This window comes from Mastacembelus armatus, chromosome 9, assembly GCF_900324485.2.
Source record: "Mastacembelus armatus chromosome 9, fMasArm1.2, whole genome shotgun sequence".
In the NCBI taxonomy this organism is placed as follows: Eukaryota; Metazoa; Chordata; class Actinopteri; order Synbranchiformes; family Mastacembelidae; genus Mastacembelus; species Mastacembelus armatus.
In genome coordinates, this window is record NC_046641.1 from 25,378,022 (window position 1) to 25,399,808 (window position 21,787).

Consider the following 21,787-nt stretch of genomic DNA (forward strand, 5'->3'; position numbering starts at 1 on the left):
CAGAGAGATGACAGGAGAGGACAGGGAGGAGGAGGAGAAACCAGAGACAGGACGAGGACAGACACAAGGACATGAACACACAGGACGGATGAGAGGACAAAAGGTCCACAGGAGAAAAGAGACCACACAGTCTGACCCTCTTCACTTCTCCTTTGCAAGAGGACGACGTGAACGTTGTGAAAAATAAACCCCCTGACGCCAAAACCTTCCAAAATCCCAGTACAACACCACACAAGCCCTGACCTGACTGGACGCAGCGAACCGGGTGGTTTCTGTCTTCAGTCTGTCTCCTGTCGTCTGTCTGTCTGTCTTTAGCGGGACAGGTGAGCTGATGGAGGTGAGAAGATGGCTGATGGACGGACGGGCGACCATGAAGAGTCAGCGAGGAGATGACGGAGCTGGGGATGAGATGAGGAGAGGACGAGAAGGACGAATGGCAAACGGAAAAACTGGTTCTGATGGGAGAAAGCAAATCTGTGGCAAAGATGAGGAGGAAACAGATAAAAGTTGGACAGCAAGGACAGACACATGGAGCAAAGGGGAGAAGGAGGAGGAGGAGGTGGTCTTCATCTCCTTACCGTGGCGTCCCCGGAGGCCCTACGACGTTTGAGGTCGGAGGTCGAAGTGATGGACCTAAAAGAGGTTTTCAGTTTGGGCTCGGGCTCTGCTCTACCACTTTTCCTATCCTAAAATAAATCATACGATAGGTGCACACACACGTTAACACGGCAGCCATACTCACCAGTACTCACCAGTACTCACCAGTACACACCAGTACACACCAGTACACACCAGCATTCACTGATACTAACTGATAAATGCACAGCTGAACTCATGGACTCACTAATACTGATCAATACCCACAAATAAACACTCATTATGACTCACTCATATGCAGAGCTGGTGTCGGTAATACTGACTGATACTCAACTGTACTCACTGAATCTCAGCTCGCTAATACTCACTGTAATATAGTGTGTAGTTTCAGTACTGTCATAATATACTATAGTTAAGTTTACTGTGATATGTTGCTGGTATTGTAGAGTAGTAATAACAATAGAATATCATATAGTAATAGTATCCTATACTATAGTTTGCATAGAATAGAATAATGCAGTAGATTATATTCAATATGAAGGTTCATATTGTAATAAGTCTAGTACTGAAGAGTAATACCTTAGTAAAGTGATGGTATAGTGTAGCAAAGTACAGTAATACTATAATAAGTGGATGCGAATAAATACACTCTCCTATATTGTTCAGCGCAGCAGTACATTATAAAACACAGTACACAGTACACAGGACAGTACACAGAACAGTACACAGTACACAGACACAGTACACAGACACAGGACAGTACACAGAACAGTACACAGTACACAGACACAGTACACAGACACAGGGCAGTACGCAGGACAATACACGGTACACAGACATGGTCTGCAGGCTCGTTCGAGACGAACCAGGTCTGTACAGAACTGATCAGACGAGGTGCCACAGGAATGATGGGAAACTCTTGATCTACGAGCTGATTGGTTCAGACACTGCACCAACGTTACGTTTGATGTTTAATGAATTTCCTTTGTCCACAGGACGAGAAGCTGCTGAAAATAATGTGGACACGTCAGTTCTTTGTCTCTCCAAGCCGCCTTTCGTCTGCTTTCCTGTCAAACGAGTGAGTGTGTGTGTGTGTGTGTGTGTGTGTGTTTGTGTGTTTGTGTGTGCTTCCTGTTTCAGATGAAGTGGTGTTTCAGTAAAACAGCTGGATCTGTTTTACCTCTACAGGTAAATCAACCACGTGAGGCTCAAACACAAACACAGCAAAACGCACCCTGGGGGCAAAGGGCAGGTGGTGGTGAGGGTGAGGGTGGGGGGGGTAACAAAGATGGCGGATGAGGCCTGAATGATGACGACGAACACATCAGGTCATTATACCAACACTCTGCTGCTATAATGCCAACTCTACTGTGTCTATGTGTGGAAACAGAAAACATAGGGGGGGGGGGGCAGCACATGAATGATGGTGTTTGAGCTCTGACATCATCAGTCGACCTTTGACCTGGCACATTGAACAGTTAGAGAGGTCTGACCTCAGCACTGTATTGTCCTCAGCCTCCACCAAAGCCACGTGCAGATCCAGACCAGTGATAGAAGTACTCAGCTCCATTACTGCAGTACCAGCAGAAATACCACAGAGTAAAGTTCCTGCATTCCAAATGCTACTGCAGTAACAGTCCAAAAGTACCATCATCCAAATGTACTTGAAGTATCCAAAGTAAAAGTACTCATTGTGCAGAATGGCCCATTTCACATGAATGGATCTGATATTATTGGATTCTAATTATTGGTGATTATTGTGTTGATCACTTTAATGTTGGAGCTGATGTTAACTACCTTATATACTTCTAATTTGAAGTACTTTATATACCGCTGGGTAGCTGACGTTAACTACCTTATATACTTCTAATTTGAAGTACTTTATATACCGCTGGGTAGCTGATGTTAACTACCTTATATACTTCTAATTTGAAGTACTTTATATACCGCTGGGTAGCTGACGTTAACTACCTTATATACTTCTAATTTGAAGTACTTTATATACCGCTGGGTAGCTGACGTTAACTACCTTATATACTTCTAATTTGAAGTACTTTATATACCGCTGGGTAGCTGACGTTAACTACCTTATATACTTCTAATTTGAAGTACTTTATATACCGCTGGGTAGCTGACGTTAACTACCTTATATACTTCTAATTTGAAGTACTTTATATACCGCAGGGTAGCTGACGTTAACTACCTTATATACTTCTAATTTGAAGTACTTTATATACCGCTGGGTAGCTGACGTTAACTACCTTATATACTTCTAATTTGAAGTACTTTATATACCGCTGGGTAGCTGACGTTAACTACCTTATATACTTCTAATTTGAAGTACTTTATATACCGCTGGGTAGCTGACGTTAACTACCTTATATACTTCTAATTTGAAGTACTTTATATACCGCTGGGTAGCTGACGTTAACTACCTTATATACTTCTAATTTGAAGTACTTTATATACCGCTGGGTAGCTGACGTTAACTACCTTATATACTTCTAATTTGAAGTACTTTATATACCGCAGGGTAGCTGACGTTAACTACCTTATATACTTCTAATTTGAAGTACTTTATATACCGCTGGGTAGCTGACGTTAACTACCTTATATACTTCTAATTTGAAGTACTTTATATACCGCTGGGTAGCTGACGTTAACTACCTTATATACTTCTAATTTGAAGTACTTTATATACCGCTGGGTAGCTGACGTTAACTACCTTATATACTTCTGATTTGAAGTACTTTATATACCGCTGGGTAGCTGACGTTAACTACCTTATGTACTTCTGATTTGAAGTACTTTATATACCGCTGGGTAGCTGACGTTAACTACCTTATATACTTCTAATTTGAAGTACTTTATATACCGCTGGGTAGCTGACATTAACTACCTTATATACTTCTAATTTGAAGTACTTTATATACCGCTGGGTAGCTGACATTAACTACCTTATATACTTCTAATTTGAAGTACTTTATATACCGCTGGGTAGCTGACATTAACTACCTTATATACTTCTAATTTGAAGTACTTTATATACTGCTGGCTGTCTTGTGATTGGCTGAGACTGTTGCTGGACGACATGCTGCTGCAGCAGAAGCTGACACAGTGGGGCTCAGTGTCGACAGACGGGCTCTGTCCACATGACTAACACGATCGTCAGGGAAATGTCCTGGATCAGACCTGGAGCTGCAGGCAGGAGCTCAGGTCAACAACACAGTCTGCATTAAAGAAATACCACAACCTCAGCTGCTCTGCTCTGAGGAAACTCAGTCTGACACACCTGGATCTGTACCGGCCGCTATGCTAAGCTAACCATTCAAAAGACTCTGTAGAGACTCAGGACAGCTGGAGTCACCATCACTGCTTTATCTTTGTCGGCTGCTTATAAACAGATGCTAAAACAGTTACTGATGTAACTCTGGCTCTGTGAAATGGCTGAGCATCGACGTCTTTACATGGCTGATACAGAACCATGGGCTGAGTGTGCACATGGAGTTTGTTGAAGAGGAAAACTCGAGAACATCAGCAGAAGCACAAGTTTCATTAAAACTGCCCAACAACACCCGGTTTGGATTCTGGAGAACAGTCCATTACTCACAGTCAACTCTCAGTTTGACATATAAAACAAATGAAACAATCACAAATTCAAAGCAGAGCATCAGCCTGAGGCCTGAGACCCACACTGGAGAGCAGAGTGAAAAAACTGGGTCCCAACATCAAAGGATCCCAAAAACCTACTTTAGGGTCCAATAAGGATCTGATGTCTAGCACCAGTGACTTCAGGGGAAGACTCTGATCAGAGCAACAGTTAGAAACAGGATCATATGAAAAATGAAAATAAATTCAGCAGCTCAGGCCTGCAGTAACCAAGACATCGCAAAGGAAAGGTCCTGATCCTGATCCTCATCCTGGAGCTCGAGTTTAGTCCATGTTTGGTTTTAGCAAAAGGACTCGACCCTCCACACTCAGCTTCTACCTCCATAACATCAAAATAAAAGCACAATGAAATGTTTTTATCTATGACTGTGGACGATGCTACAATCAGAACACAGAGACCAGGTGACGGTTCACCCGTATCTAATGATCTGTCTGGAAAGCGTGATTCAGTCCTAAAAGGGTAGAAGTCTGAATTTAGAGCCTGAAGACACAGCTGTTTGAAGTGCTAATCCTGCTCCGCTAGCTGTCAGCCTGTTTGAAGTGCTAATTCAGGCGGAGAAGTGACGGATATTAATGCGAGTCCAGCAGCTGACGAGGCGGGAAAACGTCTGAAGTGGCCTTTTGTTGTAGGAAACAGACAGCAGCCTTCTTCTTCTGCTGCTCTGAACTCTGGGATTGTTGTTTTTAGAAGACAAAAGATGAAGCAGCATGAAAATTCTGCTATTAATAACCAGAGCAGTCGGTCAGAGCTCTGCACTGATCCGGTTCTTCTCTCTGCTGGAACCAGCCAGTGTTCCGTAAGAAAGCAGCCATATTTTCTCATATTGTTATAGTTTCTCAGTTTAGTTCTCAGCCCTGGTGACAGAAATATAAAGAAACCAGTTAGTGCATTAAATGCCTCAGGATGACAGGATCTGGTGTGACGGTGAGAAAAGATGAAACCATGATCAGACTGAGACTCTCAGGCTCGTCGTTACGATCACGCTGCCTGGTTTAATTTGCTTTGTCCCTCCTTTGTTTAGGTCTGACTGATCTAATGAAACCAAAACCATCTGAAAGTATGAGCTGGTCATGTTTCTACTGGTCGTAAACTTCAGGCAGTAGATCTAACGTGTCAGATTTCAGGGTCTGGACTTGGAGAGAAGATATTTAAGTTAAACAGTCCTGAACTAATGAAACATGTTCCTGGTTCCTCTGCAGATGCGTTCAGTTCTTGCTACAGGTCTGCCCTTCGTTTCACCCTGACAGAACAAGCTGCAGCTTAATGACGAGCAGTTAGACTCTGAGGAGATGCAGCAGCACAGCGACACATGGTTCTGCAAAGGCTGCAGCTGAGCTCCAGCAGATAACCCTCACTACAAACTACAGAGAGTCCATATTAAAGGAAGGAAAGACCAGCTCTGGTTTCTTAAAGCAGCAGCTCCTCAGTCAAACACACAGGAAGTGTTCCTGCAGCCTGCAGCAGAAACACCAGCTCTAGTGTGATTTAATTCAGCAGGTCTTCAGTTTCATCTGTGTAGTTAGAAAACTCAAACACAAAACAAAAGTCCTGTACTGCAGTATATATAGTGTACTACCCACAGAAACACAGCCCGTCCTCTGTTAGTTTGGCAGATCGTCTCCTGCTGGGTCTAAATAAATACAGAGACTTTGGGCTTAACTAAAACCCTGTGGTGTCACTCTGAGAGAAACAGGGTTAAAATAACAAACGGGTTGATAATAAACACGTTGAAGCAGATTAAACATTAATTCCTTCTTCTCTAACATGTCGTGACTGTGGAGCCAACAGATCCAGCAGAGCAGCGGTGTGGAAAAACGCCTCGAGTGACGGAGGAGTCGATGCGGATCATCCTGCTGGATCTGAACCACAAAGTGGATTCAAACAAGGACCCTCATTAATATCTGTGTGTGCGAGCTCCTCAGCACATCTCAGCTGTTTCAGCCAGGTGTTTGCATCTCTTTCATATTTTACCTCGACACATGTGATCATGACGTTTCTAATCGTTCACAGCTTGATGCATTTCATTCTCAGCAGTGACTGGCAGACCTTTCCTGGAATCTTAAAGGGTAAATACGCCCTAAATCATTTTTGGAGCTCGTTCATACACTGATTGTTCTGCTGTGTATAAAAACAGGACATGCTGCTCAGATTTTGCTTGTTTGCCTCAGTTTGCATTTGAAAGTATAATCACAAAACTTTGTTGTTACTGCAGTCAGGGATCTGGGGACTCCTTTCACTGCTTTTTGGGTGGAGTCACTCGGCCGATTGGAGGATCTGCATGTGACAGTAAAGCCTCCGTTCGCTCGGTTTAAACGTGATTCACACACTCCAGACAGATCCACAGACTGGAAGGATCTGTTTCGACTGAGTCTTTTAACTTGTTTTCAGTTTTCTTCTTCTGCCTCCTGCTGCTTCACTAAATAACCACAAAGATCATCAAGCGACATAAAGTTTGATAGAAACACTAAACTAAATTCTCATCCCTGCACTAAAACCACAGCCTGAGCTTGTTACAGTGAATTGGCCTTAACCTTTAGCCTGTAGCTCCGCCCTTTCAGCTAACTAGAACAGCAGCGACATGGTGTTCACGGAAATAAACGCCCCCTGAAAAGTAAACTAATGACATCAAACAGATAAATACAAACCAAGTCATTCATTATTATTCAACTCAATCATTTTGTCCTAGAAGGTAAAACAAAACCAAGCACAAAGAATATTTAGAGAGCAGTGCAGAACAGAACAGCAGCAAGAACAGCTGAGCAGGTTAGGATGACTGTACGCAGAATGTTACGGTACAGTAGAACACGTTAGAACACGTTAGAACACGTTAGAACACAGTAGAGCACAGAAGAGTCAGGTACCTGCAGGTTCTTCCTCCACACGTTCACGGCGGCGAAGGCCAGCTGCATCTGTTTCCTGCGAGCATCTTTGTGCCGTTTGTAGGCGATCTCGATGAAGATGAGGAAGATCCCTGCGACGATGCCACCGGCAACCAGCATGAACACACCTGAGGAGGACAGGAGGCGTGGGGTGCTGTGAAACCTCATCACACAGCCTGACAGGTTTTACTTTCTTCTCCATGTTGTGTCCAGTCTGTTTCCTACCTGCCATGTTCTCGAAGGTGAGGGTAGCGGGGGCGTTGCTCCTGGAGTCGCACTCCTGGTATCGAACCCACGTCTTGTCCAGATCCTCCATGAAGCCGTTCTCATGAGAACTAAAGGAGAGGCAACAGAGTTTTTGTGACTTCATGCCAGGAAGTAAGGGGTTAAATACGGAGCAGGATTTCCAGAGGGCACATGGGATTTAAGGAGGACACGTATCAGAAGGATATCAAAGAGGTAGGTTCAGAATATGAGTGAGTCAACAAAATTATGTTAGTGGGTTATCTGCATTTTAACAAGACAGATCTGTGATTCAGATGTGGACTGGCTGATACCCCATTGATCTGCATGGTATCAGAGTATAAGCAGAGGAGCCCTGGGGTCCCATTAGAGTCCCTGTAGGTTAGGGTTAGGGTGTTTTACCTGAGAATAGCCAGAGAAACATTCTGTTTCCACGGACTGTCTTTCCTCATCCCAATCCCGAATCCAGAGCGGAAGAAAAGCTCTCCTGTCGTCACCAGATCGCACTTCTGTGAGGCCTCGAACTCCAACACCGCGCTGTCCCAGATGAAGGCGTGAAGCTTACTGCAGGGGGGCAAAGATAACAGACATGAGCGATGGTGAGAGGTGCTATCACCTAACAGTACCGTCACTGTCCAGGATCTAACTGCGTGAAGAACCTACTTGTCTCTGACGGCCTGGATGGCCTCTGCAGCGCTCTCATAGTTGTGCTTCTCCATGTGCCGGTACATGGTGCTCAGCTCCACCTGCCGTCTGAAGTAGATATCCACCGAGCTCTGCTTCACTGTGGCGTAGATGAACTTATCGGATGGGTTACGCAGCTACAAACAGCACAGAGCACAGGGTCAGGACTGAGATCAGGATCAGCTAAAAGGTAAATCTCCTATTTTTGCATTCCACCGTCTTTGTGTTGTGTTTGTGTGGCGAAGTCACTTCATGTGGGCCAAAAAACCAAAAATGATCCTCTGTCTGAAACACGAGGTCACATGGCCTCCATCACAACGAAGACAGTAAACACATCATCATCATCATCATCATCATCATCATCTCACGCTCAGGCAACGGCAGGAATGGGCCAGAAAAAAGGTGTTTTTGTGGAGGGAAATATGTCTAAACATCAGCTCAGGGAGGCAGTCAGAGTCTCACCCTGGGGTCATTGATGCCAGTGATGCGCTCCTCAGGCCGGTCCAGCACCAGGAAGGCTGCCAGGTTGGCAGTATATGACGCTACGATGATCATAGCAAATCCTGCCCACACCATTCCCAGAATCCTTGCTGAGAAACTCCTGGGAGCTCCTGCACACAGAGACCACAGTGACAGTGTTAATGTGCTGGAGGCAAGACTGTAGGATCAAAAGATTTATTCATTTACACTGAATAAGCATCACCTTCTCCTATCCCAGAGTTCAGCAGGACTCCCCATGAAAACCACATGGCCGAGGACAGGGTCAGGGCGTCTTCCTCTTCTTCTTCACTGTTCACTTTAAACCTTCCGAATGGGCTGCACAGGTAACACACAGGTAACACACAGGTCACAGATTAACACAGGTAACACACAGGTAACACAGGTAACACACAGGTAACGCACAGGTAACAGACGTCACAGGTAACAAACAGGTAACACACAAATAACACACAGGTAACACACAGGTCACAGATTAACACAGGTAACATACAGGTAACACACAGGTAACACAGGTAACGCACAGGTAACAGACGTCACAGGTAACAAACAGGTAACACACAGGTAACACACAGGTAACAGACGTCACAGATTAACACAGGTAACATACAGGTAACACACAGGTAACACAGGTAACGCACAGGTAACAGATGTCACAGGTAACAAACAGGTAACACACAGGTAACACACAGGTAACAGACGTCACAGATTAACACAGGTAACATACAGGTAACACACAGGTAACACACAGGTAACAGACGTCACAGATTAACACAGGTAACATACAGGTAACACACAGGTAACACAGGTAACGCACAGGTAACAGACGTCACAGGTAACAAACAGGTAACACAGGGAACACACAGGTAACAGACGTCACAGGTAACAAACAGGTAACACACAGGTAACACACAGGTCACAGATTAACACAGGTAACATACAGGTAACACACAGGTAACAGACGTCACAGGTAACAAACAGGTAACACACAGGTCACAGATTAACACAGGTAACATACAGGTAACACAGGTAACAGACGTCACAGGTAACATACAGGTAACACACAGGTAACGCACAGGTAACAGACGTCACAGGTAACAAACAGGTAACACACAGGTAACGCACAGGTCACAGGTAACACAGGTAACATGCAGGTAACACACAGGTAACATACAGGTAACACACGTCACAGGTAACAAACAGGTAACACAGGTAACGCACAGGTCACAGGTAACACAGGTAACATGCAGGTAACACACAGGTAACATGCAGGTAACACACAGGTAACATACAAGTAACATACAGGTAACACACGTCACAGGTAACATACAGGTAACACAGGTAACGCACAGGTCACAGGTAACACAGGTAACATACAGGTAACACACAGGCAACGCACAGGTCACAGGTAACACAGGTAACATACAGGTAACACACGTCACAGGTAACAAACAGGTAACATACAGGTAACACACAGGTCACAGGTAACACACAGGTAACACACGTCACAGGTAACAAACAGGTAACATACAGGTAACACACAGGTCACAGGTAACACACAGGTAACACACGTCACAGGTAACAAACAGGTAACATACAGGTAACACACAGGTCACAGGTAACACACAGGTAACACACGTCACAGGTAACACACAGGTAACACACGTCACAGGTAACATACAGGTAACACACAGGTAACACACAGGTAACAGGTAACACACGTCACAGGTAACACACAGATCACAGATCATGTGATATGATGTCATTTTGAGAAGTACCCCAAAGTAAAAATGGTGTGAAATGACTCCACTACTAGTACAAGAACTGCACATGTATTTGCTGTCAGCTAAAGCAGCTGACCTGGGTGAGAAATGGTCCCAGTCCTGATTATTAATATCAAAACCTGAGAAGCTACTGCAGGCCACTTTAATTCGGACAGGAGGGAATTACCTGAACCGGTCTAATAGGTAAAGCATCACCGCCACCACATGGACCGACAGACCGACCAACAGCCACAGTGTGCTCTGGAATGGCTGCATGAACGAATCCAGAGTGCTGCGAGGGATTTCCTGAACACACACACACACACACACACACACACAGGGTCAGTCCACATGCAGCAGCTGTTACAGTCACTGTGTTAAACCTAAAACCTGTGCTCTGTGACAGATCTTTGACCGTCTGCAGTCGTCCCACTGCCCACAAATGCCACTTCAGCCGACTGACTGACAAATGCTGGTCTGTTTCACTGTTTAGTTCTTTTCTCAAGTCTGGACTGTTCGAACTTTGGACTCTGCCTGTCGTGGACAGTTCTAAAGGCCTTGGACCTATGTTCTCTGACTGTCCCTGCTCTGTTTAGTCTGCCTGGACTTGAAGACAGCCCTGTCTGCTAAGCTCCACCCATCTGGCTCGAGACATTTTCCTCTAAAGCTGCTGTTAAACTGTGTGTTTGCTGCTGTTGTGTTTTTCCACAGGGAGTCAGAGGAAACAGAAGCAGAGATGATGTGACGGTGAGTCTCACCTTTTTGACGAGGATGGTGAGCCCCTGGTATTTGAAGGGTTTGGAGAATTCAATGTATTGAGCACGCTCATTGTTGATGGTGAGGGGGGCGACGATCATGTCGGCCAGACCGCCCAGCAGCTCCCCCATCATCCCATTCCACTCCTTCTTGTTACTGTTGTTCACCTGTAGGAGGACCCAGAATATAAACTTGGTGCTAACTCTCATTCTGAAGTTTTGGTTGTAAAAGTTAGTTCCCTTTCAGAAAAGACCAGGACAGTCATCTCTTTATTTGGGTGCAGAGATTAAATGCATCTTTTTTATTTTCATATCAGCCAATTCTGTGTTGTACCATCAGCTCCGCCCTGCTTCCACAGGCCGGCTGAATGTTTATCTGTCAGGAACCTGAAGCCGACTGACACCACAAATAAATCCACGAAGAGACGATGAGGACGAGGAGGCAGACAGACCGGAGACAATAATAGAAGAGAAGACGTGAGAGGAGAGAGAGATTAATGGCTAAATGTCTCTCGACCTTAACAAGGTCAGAGTTGGGAACAGACCAGTGGTGTCCATGGCAACAAGCCTGGTTGATGTACTGGTCCTGAATCAGTATGCAGGTCTCAGACAGTCCCAGAGACGCAGCAGGATGTAATAACACGGCGAGATATTAGAGGAGTGTTTGATGCGGCCACGTTCGGCCTCCGGTCGCTAGACATGAACACAGCACCTGATACAGATTTCTGCAGCCTGAAAAGGTGGAGGCTGGTTGGACTGATCATTTTTACTAAACTGATTCATTTATCTGTGTGATCACGAACAGAGACAAGAAGGTAGGAAGTGATTAAATGGGGGAGGGGGGTGAGTCAGTTATTTAAGTCTGAAACACCAACTGGTTCAGTAGCAGATGAGGCCAAACTGAACAAGTGGAACTACAGATCCCCTCAGGCTGCAGCTGCAACAATTCAGTATGGACAAATACTCACTCGCTCCTGTGTGCCAAATTTCCCATCAGCCACCAGGTGAACCTCGTAGGTAAAGTTCATGCTCATCGCCAGCTTGATGAGCAGATCGATACAGAAACCATAGCAACACTGGGGGACGATGGGCTGGCCTGAAGACAAACAAACAAACAAACAATAAGCTGATGTGTGGGAGCGCATATAGGTATCCTTCTGAGGACATCTCTGCACTGTGAAGGGCTGTTTGAGGGTTCACACCTAGTTTTAGGGTTTGGATCAGAACCAGATTTAGGTCAGGGTTAGAGCTGGAGTTTAGTTTTGATGGTTGAGGTTATAGAAGGACAAATGTGTATATATGCATGTGTACCTGGTATGGTTCCATTGGGTCCAGTACAGATCACCTTCTTGATTAAGACTCCATTAACAGTGTACTCCTCTTTACATGTCCCGTCGCTCTTTGTTGGCTTCACGTAAACAAATGGCTCCTGGTGGATTGTCACAATCTGAAAACATTACAACATTAACAGTTTCAGCAGTAGCAGCAGTAGTTTCAGCAGTAGTAATAGTAGTTTCAGCAGTAGTAATAGTAGTTTCAGCAGTAGTAATAGTAGTTTCAGCAGTAGTAATAGGAGTTTCAGCAGCAGTATCAGTACCTTGAGTTTAGTGGACATCTGGTATCCCACCGGCTTCTCGGTCTCTCCTCCAGGCCAGATAATCTTCCTCTGAGGGTTCATCACAACCTGAACCACAAACACACAGGATGGTTGTGTTGTTTAGTCAGGTCTTAGTGTCACATGACTAAATGACAGCAGCTGTACATACATATTTAAAGAAGCAGGAGACACACACACAGGATGTCTCTGCTGCTCTGATGCCTCTGTAGTATTTTCCCATAGAGTCTGGCAGTACTACTGCATCAGTGTGTAGTGCTGCTGGATTCTGTGCACAAAGACCACAAACACTGTCTGTTTCCAGGCGTCTTTACTCGGTGTTTGCATCTCACTATGTGGATCAATTAAAGTTCCTGAAATTGCTGCAACAAATGAAATAAAGTACATGTGATGTGTAACTAGGTGTTAAAAGTTAATCAGGTTAAATGAAGGTAAATGAAGTTTCTGTGACTCAGACTAATCCCAGTCTATCTGTTCAGCTGTCAGTCCATGGCCTTCTATAAACATGTGGCATCATTTCAGTTATCCTGCAGTAAAATACTACAGATATGCTGCCGCTCATGTAAGTACGCTGCTGTTACGTTAATGGTAACAGACATGTTTATAATCATTCATGTGGGCAGTTCTTGACACCATAACAAACGGCTGATGAAGCTTCAGTTCAGTCCGTGATCTAGTATATCCAGGCCAAAGGCTCGATCACGTTTCCTCTGCTCAGTGGCGTCCCCTTTGTTGGACAACGGACTAGACGAGGAACCCTAATACTAACCGTTAACTCAAACGAGCATTCAGGCCTAAAAGAGTCTTCCAGGACAGGTCAGACCCATTGACCCAAAGATACAGCGCTGGAAGTCTCTGAATGAGTCTTTTCCATTTTTTTGATTTTGTGCACAGTCCCATGGTCTATTTTAAGGACGCTGTGAATGTGCACTTATTGTTAATTCCATTTTTGTGCCCTTGGGTACCCCTTGGGTAAATAAACAAACAAAAAAACAAATGACCAGGTCAACATCCAGGTGTTCAACCAGGTATATAAACAAGATGTACTGTACCTGAGATCCATTGAAGACTCCAACCTGGATGAGGCGACCAGGTTTCTGTTGGTAGTTCAAGATGCTGTAGGTGGCGAAGCGTCGGTCACCATCATCGTTAAACTCAATCCGTCCCGTCAGACCATCAGGGTACTTTGATGACATGAGCACCCTGCAGAGCCAATCAGAAAGCAGGACAGTCAGGGTCAGCTCATCCTGTTTAAGTTTGGAAGTAAGACAGATCACATGTCAATGTGTTGCTGCAGAGACACAGTGTGACACAACACTCAGTAAAGACTGAATATGTCAGCTGAAGGTGGCTGCACTGACTCCACTCTGAAGGATAGAAACACTCTTCCAAACTCTGTGAGACCCGTCTTTTTCCAAAAACCAGCTCCAGACATCTCTGTGAGGAGAGAGAAGCTGCAGTGGAACCAGAGCCTTTAAACAGTGTCGGCCGTTCTCAGAGTCTGGAGCTGGTTTTTGGAAACAGACGGGCCTCCCATCGTTGGTGAGGAAGAACCATGTGAGCCAGGTCAGCGGTGTGGCTCCCTGCTGTGTTTTTAATAGTTTTTGGACAACAATGGAGGTCTACGGCACAGACCCATAAGCTGAACCAGGTTCTGGATTCACACTCCAGAACAATTTGACCTTTGCCCTCCACTCAGTGTGTGCTGGTGCTGACCGTTTGAAGAGCGGTCCAGTTCTCCAGATGTTGGTGTTTCCCACACAGCCCCGCGGCGGCTCCGTGATGTTCTCCTTCTCAAACAGCTCCTGCAGAGACTGAGCCACCACTGCCACGGCGTCCGCGATGTGAGCCGACTCGTTCTTACCGTTAATCAGCTGGAGGCCCAGCAGGCCTGCACCACACACACCACACCCACACAACACACACACCCAGCAGGGAGTTAAACAGGCTGCAGAGTGAGAAATGCCCCCATTCACACAGCCTCATTCATTAAAAACTCACACACGTTCATTTTACAGGTAATTACAGTGCTCCAGTGTAATTCAAACACACACACTTGGGGCTTCAGGCACTGGGTCAATGTTCAGTACTACCAAACTGCATGCTGGGAGTTCACTCTGAGAATCATGGCCGTTTGTCTCAGCAGCCTCACTGAGACGTCATGAACTGTGTCTAGTGTTTTTCTTCAGCAGAAACTTGTCCAGCTGAAACAAAGTGACTACATCTGTTCTCCAGCTGATCCACAACAGGTGGCTAACACTGTTAGCATTCCAGTCTGAAACCAATGGGAGCAGATGGCTAACACTGTTAGCATCCAGCTGGCTAACACTGTTAGCATTCCAGTCTGAAACCAGTGGGTGCAGCAGGCTAACACTGTTAGTATCACACTCTAAAACCAGTGGAAACACAAATCTCTGACCACACTAAACTTGTCACCCTTGACATTAAACACAGGAGCTACAAAAGAAACACCCACACACCTGTGTGGTTATAGGGTTTGTCATCAACTGGAAACTGCAGATAAACAACATTTGTTTATAGTTAGCCACAGTAAGCTAACATTCCTCCTGAATCAACCCACTGAAAGACAAGAGCTCCTTTAATCACACAAACATTAGCACAGTTGGCTAACTGTCCAACACGAAACTAAAAGCTGGTTATATGAAAAGTCATGGTCACGTCAGCAGAGCTTATTATTTCTACTGAGGAATGCTAACAATGCTAACAGGCTGCTGTTCAGTGAGCTGAAAAGCCAAATGCAGAAACTTCTTCTGCATAATGTGACAAGTGACTGGTGAAGAAAATACACATTAAAGCCAATAATGTCACAGAACTGCTTCATAGGTTGGTTCTTAGGGAACTGTTTCAGAAACAGATCCAGGGTTTGGACACAATAACAGGAACGTTTGTACAAGCTAACCCAACACAACATCTGTGATTGCCTGTGAAGTTCAGCTTTTGTTGAGACAGGATGTGCAGATTAGCTGTTGTTTGTGTTCCATGATACTTTAAGTGTTTGTGTTATTCTGGTCACCCCTGCACGCAATCCAACAGAGAAGGGCTGCAAAAACCTGTGCACTAACCATCCAGTCCACCTGGTCTTCATGTTGATTTAGTGTTAGTTCAGTTTTATCTTTGCAGGAAACCATTTGGAGAGAAAAGTGGAACCAGAACATCCAGGTTCTGTTACAGAGATGAGGGTACCATTGTCACGAACGCACATTAACCTTCAAGATTTTCTCAACAGCCTGTCGCTTCCTATGTTTAGATAAAAAGTGCAGTTTTGATCTTATACTGTTGTGTATTTACAGTATTTATAGTTTAAACCAAAAAAAGCCTGTGTGTTTGTGTCACAATAAAAAGATTTGATCTGAAACAGTTTCCCTAGAGAGAAACCTCCCCCAACAGAGACTGAACAGCTGAGGACTATTTTCAGAGTGCCGTCCTGCTACACTTTCAAGAAAATGATTATTTTTGACACATCTGGAGATGGGGAGGCAGGGATGTGTAGAAAAATAACACATCCTCTTTAAAAGTGCAGCAGCTGGCTGGTGAGGATGTTTTCTGAAACCAAAAGCCACGGCAACAGAGCGGGGAGCCGATTACCCAGCAGCCAGAGAAACGTCCAGTCTGATGGTGACATTTTTAGATCATTTCCCCCAGAACACTAGTCCTCTGTTACTGAGGTGGGACATGTGGTTCTGTATCACGTAAAACTAGCAAAATGTCAGAATTAAATCTAAAACTTTTTGTATACTCAGAGGAGCATCATGTGAACAGAACCTGGGCTGAGTTTAAGACTAATAACACTCACATGTTTTGTTTGATTAAACATGTGTTCTTATGGTGCACTACTTGGCCAAAAGTCTGCGGACACCCAAACACTACGGTGATGGGGCAAGAACTGTGACCTTCACACATAATCTCACCTGCTGTTTTTTTCTTGTTTGGTCTGTCCATTAGTCAAGTAACACAACAAACAGTTTTCTATCAAAATCATTGCAGATTACTTTTCCTGTAAGAAGAATTAATCGTTTTGACTTGGTTGATCCCTCTGCCATATATCTGTCCTGGTGACATAAAAAACAGATCGAAAGTAAAAGGTGTCCACATACTTTTGGTCATATAGTGAAGCTCTGTTTGGATCACATGATCATCTGGCTGTCTAAGTAATCAGCTGACTAAGCTCCCCCCAGGCTCCAGGTTGCAGTGGGCGGAGCCTCTGTTGACCAATGGCAAAAGGCAAAGCATCAAGCAGGTAACGGGAAGCAGCGTTGGCATCTTACCAGTGTTTGTTCAGACACGTCGCAGAAACTGCAGCAACATTTGCTGTTTATCAACCCCCCACCAACCCCCCTCCACCACCACCTCCCCGGACCGGAATAAAACCCAGCCCCCCCGTTAAGCAGCACATGTTATTGGCTTGTCTAGTGAGAGAACAGGCAGACGGGTGGGCGGACGACACACACTATAGAAAATGACAGAAACAAAAAGATGTTAGAAACATTTAAAGCCACAGTTACAATGAGCCAGGAGAGAAAACAGTGGTTAGGAACCTTTAAACATGTGACTTTTCTTTTTGAATGTTTAAACGTTCAACCAGCAGTCAGAAGAATCCAGAGAGAGAAACACACCAGGACGCTAAGAAGCTAACTGACTGTGATGAAGATTAGCTTCCTTCATCAGACCTGCAGCAGTACCAGACAGAGAGAGGAGAGGAAGAGCAGCCATGTTTCCATCCACGTATTTTAAAGACGATGCTCTCAGATACGCATCAGAACCAGCGATACCTCCATGGTGACCTAAACCCACTGCACTAAGGTAGATCAGACCACTATCACTGTCACACTGAAGAAAACTTCAGATCCTGAACGAGAGCAGCACCAAGCCTGGGAGAAGGCAGCCAGCAGAGTTTCTTGATGGAGTTACTCGTTAAAAGAATCTCCGGTCCAGACTCATCACAGAAACCCATCATGCACTGCACAGTATCTGAACTCCCCCACAGAACTGCGCCAACCTGAAAGTACCACCCAAATCCACCTTGCAGCAGTTTCTCCAACCTGCCCCTCAATAGCTGCCAGCAGGCCCAGTACAGTCCCAGTAGCTGCTTATGAACAGAATTTAGAGCTGATAGTTTTTACAGTGCAGAGCATCTCAAAATCCCTGACCCCCCCATAAATGATTTTAAAAACATGATAGAGGAAAATGAAAAAACTGTTCATGTTTACTGTGAACAGGGTTAGGATAGGGTCAGGTGGAGTTTAGTTTCAGCTGATATATCTGAATGCAGTTCAGTTTCCAAGCTGCCAGAAACTCAGGAACGAGATGTAGTAACAGTTCCTGAACACAGAGATCTGTTTTCTCTGCAGGTGACAAGTTCGAGGCTCAGTGCGCTGATGATCAAGTGGATTTTACTTCAGAATGTTTTAGTGTTTTTGCAAAAGTCGACACTAAGCATTGGGCTGAGGTGTGGATGGAAGCAGAGCTGAGAGCCAGAGAGAAACTGAGGAAGAAGAGCAAAGTTTAGTGAGGAAGAAGAATAAGGACGAGGAGGCAGGGGGTGACGTACCATCGGGAGCTTCACTCAGAGCTTTGCCGGTCATCTCTCTCTCTCCAACCAACCAGACATAACCAGAGCCGGTCATGTTGAGCTGCCGGGCGGCTTTATACACGGCCGCAGCTTCATCCTCACTGCACACACACACACACACACACACACACACAGACACACACATAGACACACACACATACAGACACACACATAGACACACACACACACACACAGACACACACACGCACACACACATAGACACACGCACACACACACACAGACACACACAGGTGCTTTTAGTCTTTTGACAAAACTTTATGGACTGCTTTCAAAGACAAAAAGAAGCAGAGACCTTATTTTAATTTTCGGCATTAAATGAATTCACTGATGGTCAGTACATCTGATGGTTCACACCAAAAATGAAAAGTTAATTCTGACAGTCGTCTCAAAGGTAAACAAATACACAAAATGACACCACATTTAGAGCTCACACTCTAACTTACTGTATCCATGGCAACAGTATACTACCTGTTTCTTGCAATTATCAATTGTTATAGACCTTAAGTTTGGCATCCTAGAAAGACTTATTCCTTCTGACCGCAACGCAAAGATGTCGGACTGAGCACTAATGACTCACCATCAGTGAATTTTGATGCTTGGTTTTCTTTCATTAAATCATCCAAAGTTTTTTGCTGTTGGAGCTGAACCCTGCTGCAATATGGCGGCAGGAGAGACGCATGTCACAAGCCGGACACAGCATCACCTCACGACGTGCTAACTACCACATGGATCACTCCTGGAACCTCCTACGAGAAAGCAAGCCAAACACAATCCCACGCACCTGGCAGACAGGATGATGACTCGGGCCTCCAGGTCTTTGGCCTCCAGCAGCAGAGCTGTCAGGTTGGTGTCCTGGCTGAACAGCAGCACCTTCTCAGCCTGAAGGATCATGATGCAGGGCGACAGGTACCATTGTAGGACATGGAGGAACACAGCAGAACAAAACACCACAGAAAACATCATAGGACAGGCATCATTAGCTCTCAACAATCAGGACTCCTGCCCCCACCACCCCCACCCCAACATCCACCATGCTCCCTCTCACCCACGCCACCACGGGAGGAGGGGGCAGGGCCAAAACATGGAGAGAGAAGTGCTGAAGTTCTGCTGAACTGAAAAGAAACTCAAATTCGAAGCTGGAATACAAATAAGGGGCAAAACGTTGTGTGTGGCATGGTGGCACATGCAAACTGAGGCGCTGTCAAGACTCCAACCAATCAACCAATCAGGCGTGCATGTTAGAGCGCACTGATGCAACCGCAAATGAAAAAAAGAGGGGAGGGGGGAGCAGATGAGCAGGGGGAGGAGAGAGTGGTTCATTTCCCAAAAGAAAAAGAAAAGGTTTTATGTTGGAGAAGAGTGAGAGGATCCTGGGGGGCAGTGTTGCTCAGACCTGCAGACGGAGCCAGGCCTCAGCCCAACTGCATGCAACCCTTCACATGGAAAAACTCAGGGTGAGGGTGGGGGAGAAGAGGGGGAGGAAGAGCAAGAGCGTCTCTCCTGCGAGTGTAAACCACTGGCGGTGTGCAGGACCATGAAAAACCAAAAGAAAGAAAAAGATGGTGGAGATAAGACGTGCCACCAGGATAAGAGTCTATCTCTGGAGCTGGGTTGGATTCTGGGCGGGGGGGCTGGCTGGTGTTGGGCTACTACTGGGCGAGCTCAGAGATTGGTTGGGCGGCGTGCATCATTTGACCATGCAAAGTTTATACCTTGGGTGTTCTCCTGAAGTCAAAGTTCTGTTGGTCGAGGTTTTCATAGTTCCTGTTTTTAGTCTGATGGTAATGTGCACAGAGAAAATATGCAGACACAGAAGAAGGTTAAAGACATCAGAGGGACGCAGCAACAAATCCAACAAATGAGTTCTGCTTCAAACAGGAGGTGGAGGACGCGCCAGACACATCTCAGCATGTCCACCTGACTGACTGACTGACTGACTGTCCGTCTGTTTGTCTTTCTGTCTGTCTGTCTGAGTCTGTCTGACTGACTGACTGACTGTCTGTCTGATTGACTGTCCGTCTGTTTGTCTTTCTGTCTGTCTGTATGAGTCTGTCTGACTGACTGACTGTCTGTCTGTCTGACTGACTGACTGTCTGTCTGACTGACTGACAGTCTGACTGTCTGTCTGTCTGAGTCTGTCTGACTGACAGTCTGACTGACTGTCTGTCTGACTGACAGTCTGACTGTCTGAGTCTGTCTGACTGACAGTCTAACTGACTGTCTGTCTGTCTGACTGACAGTCTGACTGACTGTCTTTCTGTCTGTCTGTCATTCTGACTTTCTGTCTGTCTGACTGACTGTCTGTCTGTCTGACTGACTGTCTTTCTGTCTGTCTATCATTCTGACTGTCTGTCTGTCTGACTGACTGACTGGCTGTCTGTCTGTCTGACTGACAGTCTGACTGACTGTCTTTCTGTCTGTCTGTCATTCTGACTTTCTGTCTGTCTGACTGACTGTCTGTCTGTCTGACTGACTGTCTTTCTGTCTGTTTATCATTCTGACTGTCTGTCTGTCTGACTGACTGTCTGACTGACTGACAGTCTGACTGTCTGTCTGTCTGAGTCTGTCTGACTGACTGACTGTCTGTCTGTCTGTCTGACTAACTGACTGTCTGTCTGACTGACTGTCTTTCTGTCTGTCTATCATTCTGACTATCTGTTTGTCTGACTGACTGACTGGCTGTCTGTCTGTCTGACTGACTGTCTTTCTGTCTGTCTATCATTCTGACTATCTGTCTGTCTGACTGACTGACTGGCTGTCTGTCTGTCTGACTGACTGTCTTTCTGTCTGTCTATCATTCTGACTATCTGTCTGTCTGACTGACTGACTGGCTGTCTGTCTGTCTGACTGACTGACAGTCTGACTGTCTGTCTTCTATCTGTCTGACTGACCTTCTGACTGACTGTCTGTCTGACTGACTGACTGACTGTCTGTATGTCTGACAGTCTGACTGTCTTTTTGTCTGTCTGTCATTCTGTCTATCTGACTGACTGGCTGTCTGTCTGTCTGTCTGACTGACTGTCTGTCTGTCTGACAGTCTGACTGTCTTTTTGTCTGTCTGTCTGTCTGAGTCTGTCTGACTGACTGACTGACTGACTGACTGTCTGTCTGTCTGTCTGTCTGTCTGACAGTCTGACAGTCTGACAGTCTGACTGTCTTTTTGTCTGTCTGTCTGTCTGAGTCTGTCTGACTGACTGACTGACTGTCTGTCTGTCTGTCTGTCTGTCTGTCTGTCTGTCTGACTGACTGTCTGTCGGACTGACTGACTGTTTGACAGTTAGCATAGCATTTGATGTATTATTTTGTGTGGTTAAAGGTCCCTGGATTATCTACAGTGTCGTCTCTTTGTCAAATTATTAGTCATATTCAGTAAACAAACAAAGCCCCATGTCTGCAGCACTGACCACCCTGTGGTGGCACTGAGTTTGTAACGTGTCACGTATTTCATTATTTAAACTGCAGTTTTCATGAG

General features: G+C 45.3%; 1 protein-coding gene across 1 annotated transcript in view; it reads right to left on the reverse strand.

Moving 5' to 3' along the window:
* The window catches only part of grin1b (glutamate receptor, ionotropic, N-methyl D-aspartate 1b), a 38,367-nt gene that overhangs the window by 3,012 nt on the left and 13,568 nt on the right, over positions 1–21,787 (reverse strand). Inside the window, exons 5-21 of the mRNA XM_026321173.1 lie at positions 20,028–20,090; positions 19,097–19,194; positions 18,274–18,395; positions 14,421–14,595; positions 13,757–13,907; positions 12,687–12,773; positions 12,401–12,536; positions 12,058–12,185; positions 11,093–11,257; positions 10,522–10,640; positions 8,777–8,889; positions 8,536–8,684; positions 8,053–8,210; positions 7,792–7,953; positions 7,372–7,481; positions 7,129–7,274; positions 579–686 (exon numbers count right to left, since the gene is read on the reverse strand). Of these exons, the coding sequence (XP_026176958.1) occupies positions 579–686; positions 7,129–7,274; positions 7,372–7,481; positions 7,792–7,953; positions 8,053–8,210; positions 8,536–8,684; positions 8,777–8,889; positions 10,522–10,640; positions 11,093–11,257; positions 12,058–12,185; positions 12,401–12,536; positions 12,687–12,773; positions 13,757–13,907; positions 14,421–14,595; positions 18,274–18,395; positions 19,097–19,194; positions 20,028–20,090 (2,190 nt within the window). The remainder of the gene's footprint in view (positions 1–578; positions 687–7,128; positions 7,275–7,371; positions 7,482–7,791; positions 7,954–8,052; positions 8,211–8,535; positions 8,685–8,776; positions 8,890–10,521; positions 10,641–11,092; positions 11,258–12,057; positions 12,186–12,400; positions 12,537–12,686; positions 12,774–13,756; positions 13,908–14,420; positions 14,596–18,273; positions 18,396–19,096; positions 19,195–20,027; positions 20,091–21,787) is intronic.